General features: G+C 39.8%; 1 protein-coding gene and 1 long non-coding RNA gene across 2 annotated transcripts; one reads left to right on the top strand and one right to left on the bottom strand.

Annotated features, from left to right (window-relative positions):
- Positions 1-1740: 1740 nt before the first annotated feature.
- RRP15 (ribosomal RNA processing 15 homolog) lies at positions 1741-22648 on the bottom strand. Its single transcript, XM_021546148.4, has 5 exons — positions 22562-22648; positions 19090-19367; positions 17195-17292; positions 16160-16361; positions 1741-2326 (listed from the first exon to the last, which is right to left on the bottom strand). The coding sequence occupies exons 1-5, from the start codon at positions 22620-22622 to the stop codon at positions 2174-2176; spliced, it is 792 nt and encodes a 263-aa protein (XP_021401823.3). The 5' UTR covers positions 22623-22648; the 3' UTR covers positions 1741-2173.
- A 64-nt stretch (positions 22649-22712) lies between these two features.
- On the top strand, positions 22713-26625 carry LOC110479102 (uncharacterized). Its single transcript, XR_002466866.4, has 2 exons — positions 22713-22764; positions 23624-26625. It is a non-coding gene; the product is annotated as an uncharacterized LOC110479102 (long non-coding RNA).
- The last annotated feature ends 344 nt before the right edge of the window (positions 26626-26969 follow it).

The following is a 26969-nucleotide window of genomic DNA, read 5'->3' as shown; positions in this document are numbered from 1 at the left end:
AATATTGACAGATTCCATATTTTTCTTAAGCACACATGAGACACCTCAGTGTTTCATTCAAAATATTAATCCAAAAATGCACAAATAAACACCCAAGTATTCTAAAATTATTTGGAAAGCATTCTGAAATTTTTAATAATCACCTCATGATGTCACAGTTCCTAAGGAAAACTTAAGATTATTTTCCAGAAGTTTGATTATGGAAAGAAACTCCTGATATGAAACTAGAGAACAACTGCAGATTTAAGGGTGCTGATGTCATTTTTCCACAGAAAGCAGCTGAACTCTGTAGAGAGAGAGAGCAGTGCCAGGTTAGAATGTTATGCTGTTCCATGGGCTCAAGCCCCATTGCAGCACGTTTCTGCACTGCACTGGTGAGATGGTGACTCTCAGTGCACAGCTGTACAGACGTCAAGCCTTCAGAAGCTGGGATAACCATATGTCAAACTTCTGTGGTTTTGCCACTTGGTATTTTGGGTGTATGCCTTCATTTGTGATAATAAATATCAGGCCACAAACGAATGTCTCCTCAGATATCTAATACACTCAAAACAGCTTGAAAATCTAAACATTTCTGCTGTTAGCTTGGAGTTCTCCTGGAAGAATTATGCTACAATATATACCAGATGAACAGGCTAGGGATAAGACAATGATTGCCAGTTGTTGGGATGGGTTTCTCTGCCATTTTGTACCCATATTTTTTATCCTGCAGTACACACAAAGTTCAAACAATGCCTTTGTTAGGAAAATCGAAATCCTACTGCACATTTCCATGCTGAAGACTGAAAATTTCGAAGTTGTTCCTAATCATATCTTGCCTTTAAGCAGGTACAAAGAAAGGTTTGTCTGTAAGGCATCTGTAGAAATGGACAAAACAGTACTATGTATTTTAGCTATCAATTAATGGGCCCCAAGGCTTTTTTCTTCACATAGCAAATGAGGAAACGTGATAGCAAAGTTCAACAAATGACACAGCATCAGACAGTCAGTCTGGAACAGCAAAGGCAGCAGAATTCAACACCAGCCTCTCATTTAGAACACCCTTATCACCACACAATTCCTTCTGTATGCACATGCTTACATAAAATATATTATTATTGTGTGCATTAGCTTCTGCACTTCTGCAGCCAACAATTACTGAGTAGAAATTGCTGCAGTTTAATGAAAGGCAATTGTGTTATCCTGACAGATTACTTCCAAATTTGTTACTGTTATGGCCCACACTAAGAGGAAGGGCTCTGGTTTGACCCTTTGCACACCTGAGGAATTAGCATAAGAGCTGACTAAACCCACAGGATGAATCTCAGAGCTCCAGCTCCTCACTGAAAAAGGCCAGAACACCACAACTGCAAATGAAACAACAATGAACACCATTTTCTGTGGTATTTTTAGAAATGCTCTCCCTTCCCAGTGAAACCAATGGCAATGACTGTCCATTCCTCTCCTACCAGACTCTTAGCTTATACAATCTCAGACTTGCAATGGAAAAACTATATATATATATATATATATACATATATATATATATATATATATATACACACATATATAAATACTAAACCCTATCAGTAGGGTCAAATCTCTGCCTTTACAATTCTGTTTCCAGAGCTGTCTCCAATCAAACTTATGTTCCAAGACCAGAACTATCACATTAATGGTTACTTTCCTTCATTATCTACAGAACCTTTTCTGGCCAAAGTAGTAAAGACTCTATAGGAGTCCAATAACTTTACAAGGTGACAGCATTTCTGTGTTTATTGTAAGCCATTTCTATTGCAAATTGCAACAATTTTTCAAAGTGCAGCAGCGATTTGGAAATGCAGGCACACTAATACATCAATTGCCATGACTAATGTGTAAACTTTTAATGACCTTGGCAAAATCTATCTTTCATTGGGCAAGTGCCACTATTTTGACTGCACAAAATGTTTTGGAAATATGTTGAAAATTATACTTGTTTTGGAAAATATTTCAGGATTTCAGTATAGCAAATAGAACTATATTAAATAAAAGTTTGACATGGAGGAGAAAACACTCCAAGGTTGTGTAAGTCTTTTTTTTTTCTTTTTTAAAAGAGGTATCCTCCAAGTGTTGTACATTCATAGAATGCTGACTTTTTATCCAAACAAACTTAAGAAGATAAAACATTATCTTGAATGGTTTTCAGTTTCATTCAGTCACTGTCTTCTTCTTGTTTAAGACCATCTCTTTCTTCATTGTTGCCCTCTCCATCACTTTCCTTGTCCCAGTCCTTCATAGATGCTCCCATCATGAAGTCATCACGCAGTATACTCCATTCTGGCCCCTCTTCAGACTTCACTTCACCCTGAATGTTTGAGGGGAAGAGAAGAAAGATCAGAAGAACGAGATAAATGTAGAAGGCAGTAAAAGATGCAAGGTGTCCTTGCCATCAAAACAACATCTCCTACAATCAGCAGACTGAGGGCCAGGTCTTTGTGCAAATGATACAGAAACATGCAGAACAATCAAAAATTACTTGATGCTAAAATGCAAACCTGTTTTAACCAACCAATAGAAGAAATATGGAAACAAAACAATTATTCCTCATGGATGAAACAGTCAACCCCGGGCATGGCTTCCTTTATTAAAATCTTTCTTGGCAATCAGAATGGATTCATGATATCATTTATTAACCCCCAGGTGCTGCTTCATTAGAACACTTCTTGGCACATTTCTAAAACACAAATATGGATTTAATAAAGGCTTAAACCCCCCCAAATTTAATATTTAACATATTCGGTGATACGTGAACCAAATCCCCTTTATGTGAATTATTACCTCACTACCTGGGCTTGTCATATGGTACAAAGCTGCCTCTAAAAGAAACAAAGTTGAGCTACTCTTAGCAAGCCAACAACACCTTACTCCAAATTTCCTACCTCTTGGAAGTGTATAAGCGCGGGGCCCACTGCACGGGCTGGCGAGTAACAAAGAGAAGGGCCGGGAGTGAGTTTCAGGTTAGCGCTGGAACCAGCGCTTGGTCGCGGTTCTGGAGGTGACAGATCAGGTTTGGGCAGTGCAACACTCCCATCCTGTGGCAACACTTTCAAACAGCAGCTGGAAGCTCTGCCTGCGTCCTTTCCGCAGGAAAACACCGAAAGCTGCTCAATGTACTGAGGAAGGATTTATTTCGGTGTTTACGCCCGAGCAGCGAAACATTTCTGAGGAACAACATGGCTCAGTGTCCAGCAGACAAGCAAAAAATTGCCCTACCAAAATGGAATTAGCAAATGCACTGGAAACAGCCATTTAGTTCTGCAGAGTCTCTGAAAATAAAGTTAACACTGGCACCCCAGGGAGGCTTTCTCCACTCTCCTGCTCCAAAGAAGGGACCTCAGCATCCTCTGTGGACAGGATTTGCCTACTGGATGCAAAACCTGCAGTAAATGTATGATCACCTTAGACATCTGTTCACACCTTTTCTCTGCCATGAATCAAGGAATGTGAAACCACTGCATGTTTAAGCTGAAGCCTGTGAGAATCAAGATTTGGGATAGAGCAGCATATAGAATTTGATTGCAGGAGAAAAGACAAATGAAGAATGCGAGTCCATTACTGTAAATAAAACATGTCCTATCACACCATCAGAAGTTATCTGAGTGCAAAATATCTGCCAAACAAAAGTATGTATTTTTAATAGGTAATCAAAGCAGAAATGCTGCATGTGACTTCTGCAGTTCTTCTTCAAACACTGCCCTCACAAAAACAGGGTAAGTCTTAACATTTTTCTTCTCAAAAGGAATCTTCCAGAGCCCAGCTCAAATAAAGAGAAACTCTACAGCTATTCCTCAAGATGTTTTCACCGGTTTTTGGTTTAGGGCTTGCTTTTGTGCCTTCACAGATGCTCTCATTAATGGCTACTCCCATCCGACAATTCCCTTTTTCCCATGGGTAGTGCCTCCTAACCACTCACCACTCTTGCAGCAGTTTACTTCAAGTGTTACACCCACTTAAAACACCCAGTTAAACCAAAAATCATCTCAGAAGGGGCAATCGACTACCTGGAATTAAACAGCTACAAATAAGGCAGGTCCCTAGGCAGACCTTAAAATTTTCACATGAGATTCATCTGTATTGTTATGATAGTGCAAACACAGGTAGTCTGTTCTGGGATGCAAGGAGAGGGTAACTACTGTTTTCCTCCCTTTTAACGGTATTGCAGTTGTACCTGTTTGCCTTTGCAGAGTAGAGAATAATTTAAGAAAAAAATCACAACAATCACCAAATTCTTTTTTAATCCCAGATCTTTGATAAATCAATATTTGAGCAGTGAAATTTAACAAAGTTGAATCCAAAATACTTAAAAAGGAAACATCCCATATTTCTTGCAAAAGAATCTACATTTTTTGTTTTCAATAATAAACCCAACAGAATTCCTTTTTTTCCCAGATGTGCAGAACAGCAATTCTTCTTCTTATTTTGTTTTGGTTTATAAACAGCACAGAAGGAGTAGATTATTATCAGCAGACAGTTGCAGGCTCAGGGTTTGAGAAGCTCAATCCTCAAATTCATCACAATCTACTATTCAGCAACCATTAGCCCTTCTTTCTGGCTATGTCAAGTGAACAACAGGACAAAAGCAGGACTTTAACAAAAGAGGGATGATGATCCTCCATAGCATTACCCGTTATGTAAGGCACCACAAAGGCCTGAATAGAGTTTTACAAGAAGCCCAAAGGAAAAAGAGGTAGCATGTTCATGCCTCAAAGATGAAGATTAAATGCTTGAAAGCAAATATTTAATCAATTTTAAGCATGCCTCCAACTGAAGAAAGCACCTTATTTAGTATCTTAATTCCTAACTCATTTACTACTAATTTTCCCCTCAGAATAAAAACTCTCCAAATCTACTGCATCACAAAACATTCCCGAAGTCTTAAGAAAATATGCAGCGAAAATATTTGTATAATTAACAATTAGCTGAACTGTAACATCACTTCCCAACTTGCTTTATGTAAGAATGTTAATACAGTTGGGTTTTCAATGCCATAATCTAGTTTCATCTAAATAAAACAAAATTGATTCTTGGCACATGGAAAATAAACCAACTTTCAATCTACACAAATGCTTTTGAACTCCCAGTCAGCTGTTCACGCACATTTCACTACAACACTGAAGTCCTCTTTGAACATCCCCAAATGAAAACAAAGCAGGCTATATAAACAACAGAGTGTAATGCTACATAATGTGAATCCTTCAGTAAGGCAAGGAGTGAAGAATTCTCACGTTGCTTTTTTTCCTCTCCTCTTTTATACACTGGAATTGGGTTTTCTTTGCCAGAAGGGTGTGGCAACCTTTTTCAAAAGGTCTGAGAGGCACCAATTAGTAAAATACCTCAAGAGTCACTGTTGCTTTACTAATTGCTGGGGATGAACTTGTTATCATGAGCTGATACAAGGCAGACCAAAGACTGTGGTTACTCTAATGCTGATACTTGCTCTGATGGACTTAAAGTCCAGTTGAAAAGAATTCATAGAAATTTAAAAAAAAAACAAACAAAAAACCTTGCCTACTTGCTAGGCTATCACAACATTACCTAGTCTGTCACAAGTAAGGCTCAGTAGTGGGGGCATACTTCCTAAACTAATTCTGCTTTGAAGACCTGCTCCCTAAAATCTGCACCAGGACAAGATGAACAAAAATTCTTGGCCAAGTCCTAATAAAACCACAAAAAAGAGCTCCAAACTAGGTTCCAACAAAGCTTAGTTCTGTCACTTAGAACAAGCAGCTGGCCCTTGCAGGATCCAGGCTGGAACTGCCTCCTGGATGCTTTTAAAGGAATTGGTCCATGAAAACCTCGTGCAAGCAGCAGCAGCTATAAGATCAAGTTAGAAATCTCCATATTTTTGTTCATTTCTTTTCCATCACAAAAAACTGGAGCTACAAAATTTGCTCTTGGTAAATGACAAGACAGTATGTTTAACTGAGACCTGCCAAACTCAACACTGGAGCTGGGGCAGACAGCACTGACACTGAGGTGTGGGATCAATCCTCTCAGCCCCCTCTGAAGCAGGATGATACCTGCCCGAGCTTTTCAGAACCTTACACTCAAGCAGACCAAAATCCATAGTGCTTACTGGTAAGTAATGGCATTAAAACATATGCCTTGAAATCAGACAAAAGAGCATTTCATTCCACTGTCTACCAGCTTGGGTCACTTGAGCGACTCCAGCTTCTTCATCTGCAAAGCAATAAACACACCTACAGCACCACAGAGATTCCCTGAGAGCTGTGTCCAGAAGAAGACAGGAATTCCAGGGTTTTAACAAAGAAACATTTTTCAGACCTAGGGATTACAACCCTGGACCCCCACGCCTTTGCTCTGTGTATAAGATGAAATGCCAGAGCTTGCAGGGGCATCTCTCTTTACCATCACCTACAATAAATGTTTATTTGTACCTGTCAGGGAAGGAATTTCTAACGTAAATATCTCTCAAGCAACAACTTTAAGCACTGAGAAAACAATTCTAACGTGTCTAATTAATCTGAACTGCCTCCCCAGGTTCCTCTGTTTTGCTCAATACAAACATTTAAGACCTTGAGACACAGCAAAGCTTTTGTCATGACCAAGAAGTTAAAAAGCGTAACTGCCAGAACACATTCTCACATACATCTGACAATTACCTTCTCTGTCAGCCTGCATCTTGCTCTGAATGCCTGCTTCTATTCTGGTTCTCATCCCCAAGCAAGTCCGTGTAAACTGAGCTCAAAAAAACCCAAACAGCACAGGCATACACTGAGCTGTGTTAAATCTTGATTTAAAATAACAATAATAATAATAAAAATAATAAAACTCCCACTTGGCAGAATAGGGGGAGGGAATGAAAAGCAAAAAACACCAGCATAATCATTTCTCCTAAGTTAATTTTCAGCTATATACAAGCTCACAGGCTAAGAAAATAAATTTCCTTCAGGCTGAGAAGAAATGAAAAAAACTGCAGCCAAAGTATCTAAAGCAGAAATGTAAGCAGAAAACAAAATGTAATGATTTTTAACAGGAAAATGATACTTGGGTTTGATCATTAGTGCTGCCTGCAACTTCATCTGATTTGAACTGCAGCAAGATCTTGACTCTAAAAAAGGTTCCTATGTTAGCCTGATCCCAAACAGCACAAATCTACAAACTGAGAATCCCAAAACCTCACAAATCTGCAAACTGAGAATACAACCTGCACCGCTATTATCTTGAACTTCTGAGTTGAATTCTCATAGCAACTCACTCTGGGAAGCATTTTCAAGCTTGCAGAACATGTGAGCTGCACAACAGAAATCTATTCTGCTGCAGTATAATTCTGCACAATGATTTATTCCTTAGGGTGAATTATTCAATACCCATCTGCATTCTCTCTCTGAATGAGAAATTAGAGCAACTGAACTAAATTCTCTTGGTTTACTTGGAGTGACATTACACTGTGGGTATCAACAGTGGCACAGGGGATTTACTCAGATCACAAGCTTTCTCATATACACTAGAATCTGCTCTGGCAATTCTAGTAAATAAATCTAAGAATGAAAATTTTTTACAGGGTGTTTTGAGACCTGCTGTTCCTATTCAAACTTCTCTGAAAGTAACACACTGGAATTATTACTACAAGCACAACAAATAGTGATTTTCCTTTTGAGCACAGCCAGAAGACCACCCAGAGCTTAACGACCTGCACGAGGAATCTCCCCATCCTCACATCCTCCTCTAGGGTTCACTACAACTGGGGATGTGTGAATGAGAAGGAATGCTTTGGGTTGGCATGCAGAGGCTTAAACATGGCCCAGCTTTGGAGGGGTCAGAACTCAATTACAGAATTTCTAAAACAAGTATAAACTTGGGCCTAAGCAAAGAAGAACGTTCAGAAGCATCATTATTAAATGCTCAGTTGCAAAGAAGAATCTTAGAAAAAGCTTATGAGAGAACAGATTTCCTTAGGCTTGGTTCACCAGAAACCTCATAAATTATTATTTCTGTCAGGAGAAGCAAAAATATTTTAAGAATTCAAGGTTAACACAGGGCCCTTCTTGCACACAGGACGCTCTGGAACTCTTCAGCCTGCGCTGTACTCCAGCCATGGACAGCAGCCATCTCAGAAACCCCTGTGCTGCACAAGGAATTCCACCACATGCTGCTGCAAGACCTGTTTGGCCACACTGGCATCAAGACTCTCTTCAGGTTTTAATGAGGATGATGTATAGCATGGGCATGCTACACCAGGAGCAAGTTGCTCCTGAACCACTAAGTGTACCTGGAAAATACACAGATACAGCAGGAGTGCCTAGTAAATAAGTATGCAGTCAAGATTAAGGCCTCTGCTGTGCTATCCCTCAGAAGTCACATCCTCATGTATTTCAACAGTTTACTTTAGATGAACATTTTCAGTCACAACAGATTTTTTTCTCACATGTCACACATTTTTGAAAGACATTTATGCACTATCTCAGCTGGGTACCTAAAATTTTCTGCAAGTTGTTATAAAAGCTTGCCTGCTGGCCCAGTAAGGAAACACGCAGAACTGCAACTGCTTGGAATATTTCTGATTTTTTTTTTTAACAATAAATTAGCAGCTTGCAATTTTTTGAATAATATGAATATCACTCAAATTATTTCCAGCAAACAATGCTAAAATCATCCACTGTTTTTCATTACGATTCAGCAAGAGGCATAATGGGGTGAGTCCCAAAAGGTTGTCTCAAACAATAAAGGCTACAGTAATGACCATGCCTATCCCTTCCAGCACTTGAGAAATCATCTAACAGAACAGCTGATGAGAAGGAAGTGGAGGAAGTAAAAAGCTTCCTCTTCCAGAGTCAGGATTTCCATTTTTGTGTCCCAGAAGAAGTGTAAGTATCTAAAAAACTTTGAGGTAGGAGGGTGAGGAATCAAAAAAACCAAAACAGAATCAACAAGGAACTAACCTTTATGTAATTTTATTATTAAATGTGAAATAATAATGTTTTCATGTCTGGTAAGCAGCTTGTCTGATTTCACCTCCCTACAGTCACTGCCCTTGCTTTTACTTCAATGGTTTTTATGATATATCCTAGAGGTCTCTAAATCCAAATTTCTCTGATTTTATAATCCTGTAATTTCCCCTCACATTGCCATGTATGAGAGGCAAGCTCATTAAGGAACAGACCATATCCCTCAACACTCGCAGGCTGCTTTCTAAAAGCAGTTGAAACCTGATGAAGGAAGATGTAAACCACCCAGGATCCCAATCCCTTATCTGAAACATCCGGCCACCCTTTCTCTGCATTTCTGACCTTCACATCTCTATTTTTCTATATGGATTTTCCCAATAGCTGCAAGTGGAGAATAACACAGACCACCTGCAGACCACTGACCAAAGTTCAGCAGCAAACCAAAAGACATCAGACCTTTCCAAGAGGCAGTTTTAGTGTAATTAGTAATACTAACCAGGTTTTAAAAAGTTTATTTTCTAATCTTTCAGTAAATTTCAGAAACATTCATTAAAAACTGGCCATAATACTGAAAATAAAATTACTGAACTCAGCAACCCTCTAACCATTGCAAGCTGGAAGCAGTTTGATCCACCACTCCTGAAGTCTACTGACCAAGATAAACAGATTAGTAGGTACCCACAGAGGTAATTTATAACACACACACTCTGGAAATCACATTTTATACCTTAATAAAACTTCAAAGTAAAGGAATCACTTTTCATGATAATTTCTAATAGCAAATGATCAGAGGGGGAAACAAATTTATTCAGATAGACAAGCTCCACCCAAACCTTCTTACTTCCAAGGAACATTTTTCTATAAAACTTTTATGAAATGTTTAGATGTATGTTTGTCTAAGTACACTGCCCTGCCTAAAAGAGTTATGAACAAAGCCAAGAGTGGAGAGCTGCTTTTATAAGGCTTCCAACTTGATTTACCAGATAAAAGTCTAATAGGATTTGACTCTTTGTGCTTTGTATGCTCACAAGAAGATCAAAAGATGCATGCCACAAGTTTTTCAAGTGTGATTGTTTTAGACATAGTTTTACTGAAAAAAAAAAAAAAAAGCCTTGCAACATCTTCTGGGAAAACAAAACACATCATAGTATCCTGTGCACTAATAAACAAATAGCAAGGCAAGTTACTCTCAAATATGACAGATGGAGTTGTCTCAGAATTGCCTGACATTTCAATCACAAGTCCCTGTTTATATTCACTTAAAAATTTGCCAAACTTCAACTGCTTCATGCTGAAGGATTTTGCAATGTTTCAAATATAACCACTTCATTCCTTTTCACAGAAAGACAAACTTAAAATATTTTGTCTTCAGCTCTAAGGAAGAAAAAGACATTTTCTAGAGGAACCCACTAAAACCTTGCATCATTAATTCTTTTTAAACTTAAAAATCAGTTAAGGACCTGTTTTGGAGCTGGCAACATACCTTTTGCTATCTCCATGAACATTTGCCTGGATCTGAACAAGTTATAAACATCTGCAAGATGGCCCTCTCCAAACCTCATGTCATCTCCTCAGTAGATGCAATAGGCACTTAGCATCCAAATTCTCTTAAGATATCTGTCCTCACTGATCACACACTATCTGTATCTTAGCAGGCAGCGTTCAGCTGAACTGGGAGTGACTCATGATGACACACAGGGAACTGGCCTTTCTGTGGGAACAGCTGTCAGGGCTGCTCCTGCATTAGGCACAGGATACTTGCCTGGCCCTCGGATGAAGGGGGAAAGAACCTGTCAGGAACACAGAACAGAAAGAGGATAAAAAAAGAGGTAGATGGGAGCAAAGTGCAAAATCACAGCCTCTTTCCTTCCTGATTTCTGATCAAATATCTGATAAAGAGGACAGAAAGGGATATCTGAGTATAAAAGCACAGGAAAAAGGGTAAGCCTAGTAAAATACTGTCCTTCACATTACCCTTAATTGTCTTATGTGGAGTTGAATTTACAGTGTCAAGTTCGTGACATCTGATCAATCAAACTTAAATATTGAAACACTGACAAATTTAAATTGATATTTACATATTGACAGAGTCCTACATTCCCATGTTAGCACAGATGTGCACTACCTGCTATGTGCACTACAACAGTCAGGGAACCGAGCTTGACAACCCAATCCTGTTGATGACCCAAACTCTGTAAGTTAATAAAACTTTTAAACAGATTTAAAGTAAAAACGTCACCATCCAACAACCTCTAGTACTGCACAACAACACTTTACCTTAAAGAACATAAAGAATATAGGATACAGCAAACTAGTGGTAGGCTGCACTGCATTTATCCCTAAGGATATTCCTAAGAATACAGCATACAATTAGCTGTCAGCAACTTTCTGGTACCAGACCAAAAGTCTTCATTAAAAGCATCAGCTCCAAGCATATATGAGTGAGCTTCAAGAGTTAGGAAAAACAGATAAAAATGCAGGATCCAAAGGAATCCAAATTGAAAGTTTTTGTGCATGTGATGGGAAGGTATTTATTAAAACTGGGAGAATACATCTACTCTGGCTACAGCTGAAATAAATTAATACTTGGCTGCTCCCTCAAATCTGCTGGAATACATGCATGCCTGGTTACTCCTTCAATTAGGTCTGTAAAACCAGCACACAACAGCTGTAGTAATAAACTTCTGCTACTTTGCAATGCCATTGTCACCTAAGGAAGTTTCCTGGTAAGATTAAAAGAGGTGTTGATACACCTCATCAAATTTCCAGAAGTCATCTCTGCTTTCATCCACACTTCAGAAACAATTTCCTAACACAGGTTGAAGCAACTATTCAGGCTATTGTCACTCCAAATAGTTGTATGAAAGAAAACAATTTTTTTTCACCCTGCCTATTTCTACACTGCAGAAGCACTGGAAAGAAACAGACCAAGCTGGTGGTCAGTACTCAAGAAGCTGCAAGGAAAAGAAGGCAGTCGCTCTTAGTTTTTAAACTGATGCGACTTTTAAGCTGGAAAGCACAATTTATACCCCATTTAGCTTAAAAAATGAAAGCCCCCGTGGCACTCCTTGTATCCCAGCAAGAACAGTGGTCAAAGTCAGAAGCATAGTATTCCTCCTGCCCTTGAACAACCTTCAAACTACAGCTTAAAAGAAAGTCATTTGAACAGAAGAAAAAAACTATAGTAAGTCTGACTCTAATCACTGTCCTTACAAATTAGTTACCAGATACTTGGAGCATTTATAAAATATGCTTGAGGTAGAAGGAACTTTTCTGGAAAAGCACTTTAAGTCCCATATGAGCAATAGCTGCTATGAAATAGCATTTGTATTCTTCTCCACCTGTCTTCCTTCCCATCAATAATTTATTTTAGAATAGGTACCATTTTGAGACCAACACACCAATTTTTTTCTAGATACCATCACAACACAGGAAGCAAATTGTACCTCCGGGTCATGTAGTCAGCCTAGCTTAAAGAGAGATTACCTTGCAGAATTTGGATCATGGTTACTGAAGTAGACCAGGAAATCCTGCTCTTACTTTCACCACAGAAATGCTCTGCAACAGATCTGGTTTAAGAAAGCTTACAAGTTGAAGCAAAATCATGCTACAAAGTCCTAATAAAAAAATGAAAGGTCAATAAATGCAGCTTATGCTTGTCATACAGAGTATCTGTAACTTTCATGCCAGTTGTTTATGTGTCACTAAAAAATGTTTCACCATGCAGTAAAATGCTTGACAGGGACCAGCACAAATCACAAGAGAAAAGTCAAGATGCAATTGTCACTGACATACAGCAAGCGACGAAAATAACTCTGAATTTCCTCAGAATTTCCTTGTTTTCTTACGATTAAGATTTCAAGACCTGCATTAGCCAAGGTATCTGTGCAAATCTAAGAAAACAAACTTCACTCAACCCTGGAAGCAAGGGTACTTCCTAAGAGCACCTTGTATTAAGGACCTAAAGGAATCAATTCCTACAGGGAATCCTTTAGTGCCACTACCAACTTCTGTATTCATTCTACAGACATAAAAATTCCTTCAGCCTCCAGGCCTGAAAAAACAGCGCTTCTGATACATACCCTTTCTAAACCTGTAATTTAATAAAGTTTCTTGTAGTGTCTTGCAGGAAGATATGACCAACACATCTTGAAATTAAAAGCTCGTGTGGAAGGATTGGGTTGAACAAATTGAAAGCTCTCATATCTGCCAGTAAAAGATTCCAACAAAAACCTACCTCAAAACTTTAAAAAAAGCCCATCTGAACACAAACAAGTGGGATTTTAATTTTTTTTTTAATGACTTCATTTTTCTCCCATATTTCAAGGCTTCAGACAAGGTGCTGAGGGGAGAGAAATTAGATGATCTTACCCAGAGGCAAGCATCATGCACAGTAACTTGGAAAAAAAACAGGAAAAAATATTACACAAGTCAGCTGGCTCAGCAAGGATTAAGAAATACTTTGATAAACAGCAAATGATATGAAAGGCAAAGCTTTTGGCTCCAGCTCAGAAAAATAATTACTCCCAGCTGGGCACACAGAACTCCAAGAAGGGCTACAATTTCACAAGAAGGGCACAGGAAAACTTGCACAGCCTGACAGTCTTTCCTTCATAGTTATGTTGGTAGGTATATGCCAAGTAACATTTAGGCCAATGGCTAAAAGTAAACAAGACTATGAACAATGTTCTAGTGGGGCACAGGTTACCTGCCCTTCCCAGGAACACATGAAGCTGATGGAAATAGAGAACAAAATGTAAAAAGTGGTCATGCTACTTTGAAATCATACTGCTGCAGATGGGCCTTTACAGAGCATTTAATTTCTTTTTTTTTTTTTCCACATATAAATATACTTGGCTAAATAGTCAATCAACACAGCTTTATAAGGGTTTTTTTCAACAACCCCTGACACTTGAAAGAAATTGCCAAACTTTTAAAAATACAAAGCAAATTTTGCATTCAAGAACTCCTGCAGAGCAAGAAAATGCTTTCACCCATTCTCAAAATACAGTCAAGTCTCATGTCACAGCACAAGGCTTGAGTCAAAAAAGGTTTGCTTTCACTGGTAATTTTTTTTTTCTGCCATTTTTCTTGCTGACTGCTTGTTTTATGTGGGTGGGGTAGTGTTTTTATTGTTCTGGACTGCCTTTTAATTGATGGCAGAGTGCCTGGATTTTGGGATTGGCATCTCTTCCATTGTTTTTGCTGAGATAAATGTATCTCCCCCCCACCTTTTTAAAAAATGAATACACTCTATACTCGACTGCTAAAAACAAACCCACAGAACAAACAAACAAAAGCTTTCAGATGGCACAAACAATCTGCTGAAACCCCACTGGCAAGGAATTTACTACTGAAAAGCCTCATCCAGGCTTCCTATACTGAAACACTCTCAAAGACCAAGAAGCAGAGATATGACAGTGGAGGCCAGCAGAACTGTTCAGTGGCTAAATATTTGTGTAATTCTGAGAAAGAGAATGAAGAGCAGATTTTGGCCTCAACCTCAAGCCTCAACAACTACCAGGAGGAGAGCTTGCTAAATGAGTAAGATATGGTCTCAAGAGAAAATAAGGCAGATTAAGAACAGCTTGAAAAGGAGTTATTGAAGAGTTTGGTTCAGTATTAAATTGAATAGAGAGTCACTGAAGCAAAGGCTAAAGAGTCACTGAAACAAGGGAAAGAGGAAGGAGGGGTGGTCTGCCTAGGCAGACATGCAATTAAAAAACCCAACCAAAAACCCTGATCCCCACCCCAGCTTTTGTGCACGAGGGATGTGAAAGCAGCACCTACATTGATACTCAAACCCAAGACTAACCAGCCAACATCTAAAGCATCTCCAGTCTTGAATGGAAATATGCTATTACTGATGCTGCCAAAATAAAACTGCAGTTTTTTAGTATAGAAACATTTACAATCTGTGTTTTCTGACCTAGTAATTAAAAAATTGCCCTGCTACAATGTGATACAAACCAAAGGTCCTAGTTCTTGCTCAGATATTGATTCAATGCTGACTACAATAGTAGTTGGCACTGCCATCGTTCCAATATTCTGCTATTCCAAGGGAGAAACAAACAAACGAAGCAAAAAAAGAGAGCCACACACATACATATGCCCCCCCACCCAAATCAGCAAGCTGGAATTATTTAAGGAGAAATAAAGTGTCAGCACCAAGCTAAATTGTTCTCATTATCCAAAGAACTTAAAAAATACTTTAATATTGCACTTGCATGAAAATTGTATGAGCACCCCATGCCAGGCAGTGTTTCAGCATGTTCCCCAAGTGCACACAAACAAAAAACATATGACAAAATGCTGTCTCCCAACTGATTAAAGTATTTCTTCCTGGCACGGAAAAGCACTTAGTTAACTGCAGTGTGTCTGCGCCAACTGCAGTATTCCACCCACCACCAAGCACAGAGCTCAAACCTGAACACAAATACGCTTCAAAAACGTGCAGCTTCTGAAATATGAGAAAGAGTGTGTCTGAGCAGCTTGTTCTCAACCCTGAGCTACTTGGTGAGCTGAAAGAACTGATGAAGAGTTGGACAAGTCCAACTACACTGTGTCTCAAACACATTTGGAAAAAGTAGAATGTATTTCTTTCCAAAACAGCACAAAAGCAAGGAAGTCACACCAGGCCCAATGCACACAGAGAATCACGGAAAGAAAAGCCTACATATAAGGTTTAATATATCTGTGTTTCATTCTATTGTGGTATTCATTTTGTATGGCAAATCCTTCCGTTTCAGACACCATAATCACCCAAAGGAAGCAAGTTTGACATGACCAAACTGTGGGGACACACAAGTAGTACAGTCTAATACACCGTGTAAGATGAACAGCCTCCAGGTCTTTAACAATTTCAAGGAGCTAACTATTATTGGCTAAATTCCAAATGTCACAACCCACCATAATCTAGCAGCTTGCTCCATACCTGGTATAAAATCCAAGATAAAATCTAGTGTTTCATAATCTTTTCTTAAACACAGTTAAACCAAGTTATTTTCATAAAAGTCTCCATGTCTTATCAGAAGAGCTTCCAGTGTTTTGTACTTTGATAGTCAAAAGACAGGGAAAAACAGGCTAAAAGCTACTTGTTCCCTTCCACAAGTCTCAAAACATCCCTGTCATTTGGGTCAGACATTTATGAAGAGCAGGCACATTAACAGAGAATCATTATATTGAGAAGGTACCTTGTAAGTGTTTTTTTACTCACAGATGAAGCCTACCTGTTTACTTTTAGTGGCCTTTCCAGCAGGATTCTTGGCTCCTTTAGCCCCATCCATGTTTCTCAGAACATCAATGAAATCTCCCTTGGAAACAGAAGACATCAGTTTAGCACGTTTCCTCTCAGAGCTCCCAGCTTTCTTCACCTCCTCTTCCATTTTCTTCTGGTGCGTCCTGACAGCGTTGAATAATTGCACAACACCTCTGGGACAGGTAAAAATACAATAAAGCAAATCTTTTAGCTCAAGCTCCTTTTACAGAAGTGAAACACCTACTAAAGCTAATCAGTGCAGATGCTGGGTGACTTCTAACTCCCCAGAATGGTTATCTGGAACTCGATTTGGTTAAGAAGTAATATTTACTATACAACATAAAGAACTTTCAATTTTTACTCCTCCTTCATACTTATTGCTAAGAACCAATAACAAACAAATCTACTATTCAGACTCTGAAGTAAGCCTGGTAACATGGCACCAAGATCAGTTTCATCCTTGAGCACGTTTCATCCTTGGGAGTACGTTATTTGTCCTAAAATCAGTTATTAAATTATTCAGGCAAGTTTCTTAATGTCAGTTGAAGCTGGAGGATAGGGCAGAGGAATGAATAAGGACATACAGGCAGCACATCAAATTGTTCAATTAGTTCTGTGACACAAAACTACCACAATGTGAACAGGCAGCTGAACTTCACAGCTGTGGATCTGGTGAATCCTCTGTGGAGAAGCAAAAACACCAGAACAGTAGAAACAACTGTTCTGCATTTTTAAGGCATTAAATTAACAAAATGAGGGGATCCAACAAAGCACTTCTGCTAAGCAAACATTAGATTCCCATCTAAATTTTTACTCTTTCATAAAGCTTCTGAAATCTTTTGTTGAACTTGATACTGTACAATGCAGACCTGTCTATAAATCTCTCGGCTCCTGCTAGCCACTTCTTAAGAGTTCAATCTGATTGGAAACAGATTACCTGCACAGGCCTTTTCCTCCTCTTTTTGATATACATATATTTAAGGAAAGCATTCTGAACAACTTTTACCTTGTGGCAATTCTCTGAAGATTTCTTTCCTTCTCTCGGTCTTTGACAACATCTGGCTTCACTCGGCACATCATTTCCCATTCCCGCTTTTTATCGAGCTGCATTATAAATATTGTTATGTGAAACAACATGGACATTTGAGAATGCAGCATGATCTGATAGAGTATGTAGCAGGAGGAAAAGAAGTATCTGCAAAGTTCGGTTTGGTTGAAAGTAAAAGGAGCTCCAATATAGGGCTGGAGAGGTCTCTTACAACAGAGGCCACACTGAAATCTCAGAGTCATCTGCTTCCAGTAACAAAAGCTTAAGAAAAAGATGCTTTCACACAGACTGCCTTGAGCAAGGAAATTATTCAAAAACCACCTTCAAATCCCAGACTTCACAAGCTGATCACAGAGAAATTTATACATAGTAAAATCCTGGGTCCATCAAGACTGGCATGCCACATTTTGAGCCTTGGGAATTTGACTTCCCCCTACAGAACTGGTCCCAATATGGCTTTGTGACCAAAATGACACTCAGCAAAGAGTGCAACAGGCAGAACTCTAACGGAAGAGCACCAAGTGTCCACCAGACAACAAGTCATGTGTAGAGTATTGCTTTTTGTCTATTTTTTTGGAGACTCTCCATTTCAAAACCAAATTGATCCCCTTTTCCTACCAGCAGACACAAACCCATCAGCTTTGTTTCTGCTGCAATAGGAGACCACTGTATTTCATGACCTCTGCTTTAGGAGTAAATTTTTCTTCCCCTCTGAACAATTTAACAGTGTTTTATGCCTAGTGATGTTCCATTAAATCTGTTTTATGCAAGAAGTCTCTAATGGAATTTCAGAGTCCTTATCTTTATAATTCCAGGCAGACTACTATGAATTTCTGGGTTTATGACCATGTTTTGGCCTTTGATCAAAAGAACTGCCCTATCCTACCTTTCATCAGCAAGAAATCAATGAAAGGCAAATTGCTTTCAAGTTTTTCTTAAGTAAACAAGTCAATTTGGGGACCTGTGGCCCATCTCTGTTTTGCAGTATTCTCACATATTTACTGGATGAGAGCAGGTATTTAGGACAACCATAACTGTGCAGATGCTGTACTGAAGCTCTCTGTATTTAAAAGGCAAGCCATGGGCCAACTGCAGCATGTCCCAAACTGCCAGGTGAATAACCTGGTTATCCCACAGAAACAAAACTGGGAGGATGAGACATTAGAACTATTAATGTATTTCTAGCCTGAAGGTAAATCAATCAGAGCCTGGAATTAAAAGTTCCACTGAAGGCACAAACAAATGACTTGCTTGCCAACATGGTTTGGTTTCTTTACATCAGTTTCAGAACAAGAAGCAATTTAGGGCACTGACATGGTAATAGAAAACTCCAATCAGAAAAATGATTGAGGGGAGCAAACAACCATGCACAACTACATCAGTGATTACTGCAAACTCAACCTAGAGGCCTTGACATTGGAAGTCACAGCACAATTTAAATGGAAGCAGTTTTCTTCTCTTTCTCCCTCTCACCTTCTGTGGTAAAGAACGATTTCAATTTGTAATGCCAACAAAGTGAATTTCACCCCAAATTAACAACACCAATTAGAAAATCAAATTTAAAGTAGCTGCTTTCACCCCCTCAAAAAAGAAAGCACCTTAAGCTGACAGAATGAAATGCTCCTGTTGCCAAAGTTTAGCCTGCCTGATGACCCAGAAGAAGCAGTAAAGGAAAAAAACCTTACAGCATGACTGGAAAGTAAAAAAAAAATTAAGCTACTCAAGATCACTGTGAAGGAGAGACTCCAAAACTGAGACAGCCTCAGCAGAAATTTGGGACAATGCTCTGAGACTATCTTGCATGTAGCCCATCTGACAGCCACTGCACATGGAATACTGCATCTTTTTCTCACCCTCATCTTCTTTTCTTGCCTCTCCTGTTTTTTTTTCTCTCTCTCCTTCTCCAGGCTTTTATTCTTGGCCAAGATGGTGGACTTATTCTGTGGAATCTTTTTGTTGAGCACTTTTGCCATGGCATCTGCCCATCCTGAACTTGGGCCATCTTTGGAGCTTGTTGCTGCCTTTTCAGCCACGTTGCCAGGGGCTGCTGCTTCATCTTCATCATCACCATCCAAGGCTTCACCTCCTGAAGAATAACTGTCTTCTGGAAGTTCTGAGCTTAACTCAGAACCTAGGGATAAAAAAAAAAAGCAAGAAAAAGTATCAGGAATTGTTTCTAGTAAGAATCATTCACTAGTGCCATCTGCTCTACATTAAATGTTCTCCAAGTTCAGAGAGAGGTATTCCTGCTGTAAATGTGCTGCTACAATTAATTCCTCTAGCAGGCACACACCATTATACTGAATTTATTAGAAACTATGCAGTGCAAGTGCTTGCCTACCTCATTGATGATATAAAGTGATTGAAAGAGGTTAGGCAAAAGGGAAAAGGCAGCCTTGGATACTTATTATTAGATTATTGAATATTTTTATGTTTAGGGCTTGTAATTGTGGGGGGAAAGTGTGTCTATTTTCCAGTTTAAAAAGTGTACCTTGTAAACTCCTATCCACACAAATATGTGTGCATATGTATGTACACACTCACAGAGAAACTGCAACAGTGACATCTGGTGTTTGACTGCAAACAGCCACAGGAATGAAACTGAAGCTGCAGGGCATTTCTTACATGACAGCAAAACCTGCTCAGAGAGAACACTGCCAGCAAAAATACAATTACCTAAGCACAATGAACCCAGGGGAGACTGCTCTGTGGAATACAGCATCAAGACAGTAGTCAGGCTCAAAAGAAAGGAGAGGCACTGAGCTTTCCTGGGTAAGTAACTGCTCAAGTCTCACAAATAAAACATCCCCACAGTCAAACTTCATTACCCCTATGAGCCCTTCAAAATAAAAGAAGGAGCTGAAATCACAATACCAAAGTTTGGAATTAAGACAGCTGAAAACAGCCAAATCGATGGCACAACAAATACACAAAGAGTTAGTCCTCATTACTGTTCAGTGGGTCAAACTGCAAAAATAGAAGTCCTTAACAGTGCAGGAGATTAACTAATGAATGAAATGGGCTGCAGGTTTAGAGTGTGCTAAAATATGCTGGGGTATTTCACTTCACCATGTAATCAAGAGCAGAGCCACCATCAAAGTCCTGCCACCATTAACTACTATTCCATTAATATTTGTGCCACATTAAATTTTAAATTAATTATCTTATATACAACTTTCAAGGCTGCAAAATCAAGTGCTGAACAGAAGGAAGCTAGTTTCTGATCCCACCCAGTCCCAGATTCTCCATGTGATTCACTTTCATCCATCCACCACTCTCAAAGTACTTAAAAAAGGAAAATTTAAATGTTAAATCACAGTACTACTGAGCCAAATGCTTCACTTTGTAAGTGCTCCTATATCCCATGAAGTACCTTTATCAACCAAACCATTAAGAGAATGAAGCCAGGAGTGCTTCAAAAGATCTGTTCTCCATAAAATCATGCAGGCAGTTATTAATGATATTCCCCATTAATCAACTAAGCAACCATAAACTTACACTCTGCTGCCACACTAATTCATTATTCTGCATTCTCCATGTGTCTGTTTAAACCAGAAAAAACCTAACAACATAGCAGCAAAACAGTGGCACTGACCAATTTAAAGCAACACCTCTACTGCCCAGGCATATTTAGAGGCTTGGGGAGCATTCAGGTATCCTGATGGAAAGAAGTGAGAGTCCGTGGTTACAAAACAAACGTGCAAGAGAAATAATTACTGAATACTTGGTCATTATCTCTGTCAGTATGACTTTTACTACCACCAAGGCAAACACAGTGCTATGTCATCCCCCACTCAAAATAAATTAGGGGGGTGTTTTCCAACAGTCCTTACTATAAATTGGTAAATTTTCTCAACACATTCAGTAACTACTTAATGGCATCTTTTTCATCCTTTAATATCCTTCTAGATATTTGCATCCTTATTCTGAGTTTCCAATAAAAAATAAATTCAAACCATTGCCTGCAAAGAAGTAACTGCAGCATCACACATTTTACATGTAGGAACCACATCCTCATTCCTACACGTAAAACAACAGCAAGTTTTCACCCCGGGCCCTGTCTGTGCTAGGATGTTGCTATTTAGCTTTTAAACAAGGAGTCAACCTCTGCTTGTCACTTTTTTACACACACACAAAAGCTGACAACTACCAAAAGTCCAAACCTGAATTCCCCACGCTGCTTAGGACCAACTTTTGCAGTCAGCCATGAAAAACTGATCAGACTTATAAAAAGGAAATTTGCTAAAGCGTGTATCATTTCCTTTACATAACATCTTCTGCCAACAAAATGGGAGAATAATAACAACATTTTACTTTCAACAGTTACAGAAAAATTAACAATTAATTACTAGCCATAATTTATTCTTTAGTACATCAGAGTATCAATCAACAGCATGAGATCAAGAAGAGATATTTCAAAATAATTTAAATTAGATTATCTTAATCAAAAGTAGGACCTGGGACCCTATTCTGAATAGATAAGGCTGATACCTGGCACAAATTTAATAACAAAAGTTCTAATTGCTTTTGCGTGTGCATGTTGTGAAATACACATCCACATTTCTCTACTTCTCTATTTTAAACTCGCTCAGTGATCAAGGTGTAGACACACAGTTAAAACACAGCCAACATTCAGCAAGGAGCTCTGAAAGAAGCTCCCACACAACGCTTCCCTTTGGATTCAATTTTGTCGCTCAAACCAAACAGAACCAACGCTGGAGCCACAGCTGCACAGGGGCACAACCCTGACTCCTCCCGAAACAAAGAAAAGAAGAAATCCAGTCACAGGACAGAATGAAGAAGGGATCACAACTGGTTAGGTACACCCTCACAAGGAGGCGAGGAGGAGTGCAGAGCAGTGCGTTAAGGGTTAATCGCTGGAACGAGCGCGTCCCAGGGGTTTCCTTCGGGGAGAAGCAGATCCTGGCTCGCAGACACGGAACTCGTGCAGCTCTGCAGTCGTTCCCCTCTCTCCCAAGAAAGCGGGCAGCGAAAGCTGTTTTGGAGGGCCTAGGGAATGAAGGAGCCGCTGGCGGTACTCCCCGGGCTGAGCGGGAGAAGCCCCAGGGCCAGCGCAGGGCGGGCAGGAGCAGCCACCAGGCACCGCTGGGAAGGGCCTCGGCAGGCGGCCGGGCCGGGGCCGCAGCTCCCGCTCCCCGCGCCGACCGCCGCCGCCCCGGCCCGGGGTCCGGAGCGGGGACACGAAGGGCCAAGGACGCACCGGCGGGCAGGCAGGAAAGGCCTCCAAGGTCAGAGACGGCGCACAGCGGCAGCCGGCGATGCTTCAGAAGAAGAGAGGCCCCACCCCGTTCCCGCTGCCGTTACCGCTGTCCGTGTCCGTGTCCGCGGCCCCGCGCCCACGTGGGCCCGCCACGGCCGCCGCCATCTTCCCCGCGGTCCGCCCCGCGCCGCGCTCCGGCCCGGCCCCCGCGCCGCCAAGCCGCGTTCCGGATCCGCGGGTTCCGGGCGGGCGGGCGGCGCTTCCGGGGCGGGGCCGGGGCCGAGCGGGAATGCAGGGACGGCCCCGGGTAGGTAGGGCACGCGGGGCCGTGGGGAGCGATAACGGGGCCGTGGGGAGAGATAACGGGGCCGTGGGTAGGTAGGGCACACAGGACTGGCCGCGACCCTCCAGCCCAGCCCAGAGATTTTGTCCCGGCCTCTGGAGGCGCTGCCCTGCGTCAGCCCCAGGCAGGCCCCGTCGGAGCCTCCCTGTGCCGGGAGAGCTCCGCTCCCCCGGAGCACGGAAAGGACCCTGGGAGCTGCTGCAGCACAGCGGAGCTCAGGCTGGATGTCCCCTTCCACCCTGGGGAGCCGCTGTGCATGGACGTGGCAACGATAAAAATAAATGTTTTATATATCTATAGAAAATTTATTTTATTTATATATATATATATAAATAAACTTCATATATATTTTAATAATTATTTTATATATTATATATTTATATATTATATGTTGTACATAACATAATATATGTAATATATATAGTAATTATTTTATATCTGGACATTTTTTATAATTTTATATAGATATAAAATTTTATTTATATATATAAATAAAATTAAATATATATATTTTAAATAATTATTATATACATTATATATTTATATTAGATATTATATGTTATATATGTTTTATATTATATATAATGTTTTAATAATTAGTAATTTTATATATAATTTATTTTATTTACATATAAATAACATTTTATATTTTTAATAATTATTTTTATATATTATATATTTATATTAGATGTTATATGTTATATATTATATATAACATATATAATATATATTTTATATATTTTAATAATTATTTTATATCTATATATATTTTAATAATTATATATATATAAATTATTTTTATCATTTCCATGTCCATCCACAGAGGCTCCCCAGGGTGGAACATCCAGCCTGAGCTTAGGCTGATGCAAAGAGGAATTTGAAGGCTCCACTGCTGCTGTACCTGAGAAAACTTAGCCACACTTTCAACCATTGCTTCAAGGCTCAAAAGATGGGGCTGGAAATGTTTCCAAACTATAGTTGATGTACTGAAATATTTTTCTCATAGTGGCGCTATCGTTGCTTTAAGGTTCAAAAGATGGGACTGAAAATGTTTCCAAACTCTGGTTTATGTACTGAACTCCTCTTTGTGGTTGGATTTGCTGTTAGCACTGGCTGGTTGGAAAAGTAGACCATCCACTACCTATAGGAAAACAAAATTTCCTCTAGGTTAGGTGAGGGAAGTCTTAGTAATGCTAATTTTCTGTCACTTCACAACCACTAAACAGGCACTCAGATTTTAAGGCCAGATTGTAACACTGCCAGCCATCCAATCACTCCATTTGGTGCATCTGTAAGAAGCACATCCTGAAAACAGCACCATCTAGAACACCAGAACTGTAAAAGAAGCAAACTCTTAGGCAACTACTTACATAGAAGTGCTCTAAACTAAAAAACCCACAAAAATTAGTTATCAAGTGTCACTATAGGACACGTGAAAGCACAATGCGAGCCACCTGCTCTTTGCAAGGTAAAGAAGAAGGTTTATTCTCTGACTCCGACCTTTATACTTTCCCAAAGATGACATTGGATTGGAGAGTGAATGGGCCACCTCTCCAAAGACATTGGACAAACCACTAGTACATCAAGTTTCTCCACCCCCATAAAAGTATGTAAACAATATGTTGTTTACAGAAATTGTGTGGGAAAGTTCTCCAACAGAATGTAAACTCAGGAGGCTTTAGAAAATCTTAAGAATCAGGGTGACAATCAAGAATTGTTGTTCTTGTACCAATGAAATGTGCTGGGGGATAGACGCTCAGGGATTCCTTGGAGCCCCAAAGTAGCACACTAGAAGTAACCATGGACATTGCAAAGTACATTTATGAATATAGGTTGTACAGGGGGAAATTGTTACATGTAGTATAGTCTTCAGTGTTTTTCAGGATTTAAAATGTTATAAAGGTTACTTAGTTTCTGCGCCCTATATTTTTGTAAGTATTTCTTTGGTTGTTGCAGCCCTGCGCAATAAGTGACCTATGTCTTTGCACGTCTGTCATTCTGCATTTTTTTTTATATGATGTGAATTGCAGCCAAAATAGCAAATTTCTTTTCCTGCCTTAGTATCAGGCTGGAAAATTAGAAGCTGGAGCGAGGTCAGAAAATGGTGACAGATATTCTGACATGACTGGGGAAACTTTTTCACAAGGAAAAATTAAAAAGACTAAGTATGTCTTGGTTAAATTCTAAGGACAAACAAGATTGGACTTCTTGTTTCTGTCATAATCTGTGCTGCTGAATGGAGCTATCTCACACAAATTTCAGTCTAACTCACTGTTACAAGCAAAGAAAAAACTTGTGCTTAAAAACTTGGGCCACTGCTGTGATGTGCAGAGTAACAAGGAAACCACAAACACCCCCATGATGTTTTATGAAGAGGCCCAAGCATTACAGGAGATGTAATTCCTAATGTTTTGCTCTGTGGGGCTCAAATCCTACGGTGCCCACCAATAATAAGCAGTAACCATTCGGTCAAGTCTGCTGGGTGATGATAAAGACCCTTTTCCATGATTCATCTCTGAATCACATTGTGTGGGAAGGGACACTGCCAGGGGAAGGTCATTAAACTGCATAGACAACAAGCTCTCTCAGCATGGCAATTACAGCCCTCATTTCCTACAATACACACCTTATTGAACATGTCTCACTCGTGGTAGCCTATTTGTCTTGGAAGTATGTCAAAATCTTCAGATTAAGTCCTGTAATAGGTTCCAATAAATGATGGCTCTGAATCTTCTTCCCTCAGACTGAATTAACAAGTCACATCTCCGGGAGCACAATTCTCTCCGTGAGCATTATCCCAGAGCATTTGTCAGAAAATCTGTTGCCAAACCTCATTTCAAATGACTGTCATTGTCTCCCATCATTCTGGTCTGAATGTTTTCTGTGTTGAAATTGTGGTCTGAGGAATGCTGGAGATGTAACCAGACTACAGAATCTTTCCAAGCCAGACAAAGCAGCAGTTACATCCCAGTTTATCATTAGGAACTGTGGCTGAAGAGCAGCAGAGGCACAAGCTGTGTGTACAGGTCTATAATTAAACCTTGGCTAATTAAACAGTGCACAAAACTTTTATCTGTGTGTGCACCAGGGCTAACATCAGGAAAAAACCCAACCTAAAAGTGTAAAAAGGATGGTGCAGGAATTTGCAATCCTAACTTTTTTTTTTTTCCCTAAGATTTTAAATTTGTTTTTTTTTTTGTTTTGGTTTGGGTTTTTTTTTGTTTGGTTGTTTTTTTTTTTTTTTTGGGTGGGTTTTTTGTTCTTGTTTTGGGGTTTTTTTGTTTTGTTTTGTTTTTTTTGGCTGAAAGTTTAAATATCAACAATACTGGGATGAAGCTCAGTTGACGCAGTTACTGTGTATTCCTCATTACAGAAATAACAGCAGCAAATTCATAGAATCATAGAATGCTTTGGTTCAAAAGGACCTTGAAAGTCATCCAGTTCCAGATCCCTGCCATGGGCAGGGGTACCTTTCACTGGGCCAGGTTGCTGCCAGCTCCATCCAACCTGGCCTTGTGCACTTCCAAGGATGAGGCATCTACAACTTCTATGGGCAACCCGTGCCAGTGCCTCACTGCCCTCACAGCAGAGAATGTCTTCCTGAAATCTCATCTAAAACTACCCTGTGCCAGTTTGAAGGCACTATCCCTTGTCCTATCACCACACACCCTTATGAGAAGTTCCTCTACAGCTTTCTCCTAAGCTTTTTTAGGTACTGAGAGGTCTCCCCAGAGCCTTCTCTTTTCCAGGCTGAATAACCCCAGCTCTCATGGTCTGTCTTTTTAAGAGACAACAAATAAAGACAAAACTTCCCTTTGGTTTCTCTTTGGAGTTGCTGTGTCCTGGTGTGTTCTAGAGTTACAATGAATTTGTGCATCCCAGCAACAAAGTGACCAACATCTGCCTAAGTCTGTTGTCAGTTTGTCTCTAGGAAAGAAGTTTTCAGGATGTTCTTCAAAACAAAGGCACAGACTCATGGGGAAATGTGGAGTGGGTTTGTATGAAGGAGAACAAGGACAGAGTAACATACCTTGTGCTTAAACAAGGCAGTAAAAGTTTGGCACTACCCTTAGTTCTTGTGGGGAAGCCTTCACAGACTTGTCTCGTTCTGTGCAAAGAAACTCTTGCCTAGACAGACAGGATTAGCCTTCCTAAAAATGTTCAGTCAG

This window comes from Lonchura striata, chromosome 3 (genome assembly GCF_050655825.1).
Source record: "Lonchura striata isolate lonStrDom1 chromosome 3, ASM5065582v1, whole genome shotgun sequence".
Taxonomy (NCBI): Eukaryota; Metazoa; Chordata; class Aves; order Passeriformes; family Estrildidae; genus Lonchura; species Lonchura striata.
Note: the sequence above shows the minus strand (reverse complement) of the source record. Positions and strands in the feature narration are given on the sequence as shown.

Excerpts from the sequence above, each read along its gene's own strand:
- RRP15 (XM_021546148.4), bottom strand. The coding sequence starts at position 22,622 with ATGGCGGCGGCCGTGGCGGGCCCACGTGGGCGCGGGGCCGCGGACACG. Across the intron at positions 16,362-17,194 it reads CTTCAGAGAATTGCCACAAG|AGGTGTTGTGCAATTATTCA; the intron begins GTAAAAGTTGTT and ends TACCTGTCCCAG. Across the intron at positions 2,327-16,159 it reads AGGCCACTAAAAGTAAACAG|GGTGAAGTGAAGTCTGAAGA; the intron begins GTAGGCTTCATC and ends TCAAACATTCAG.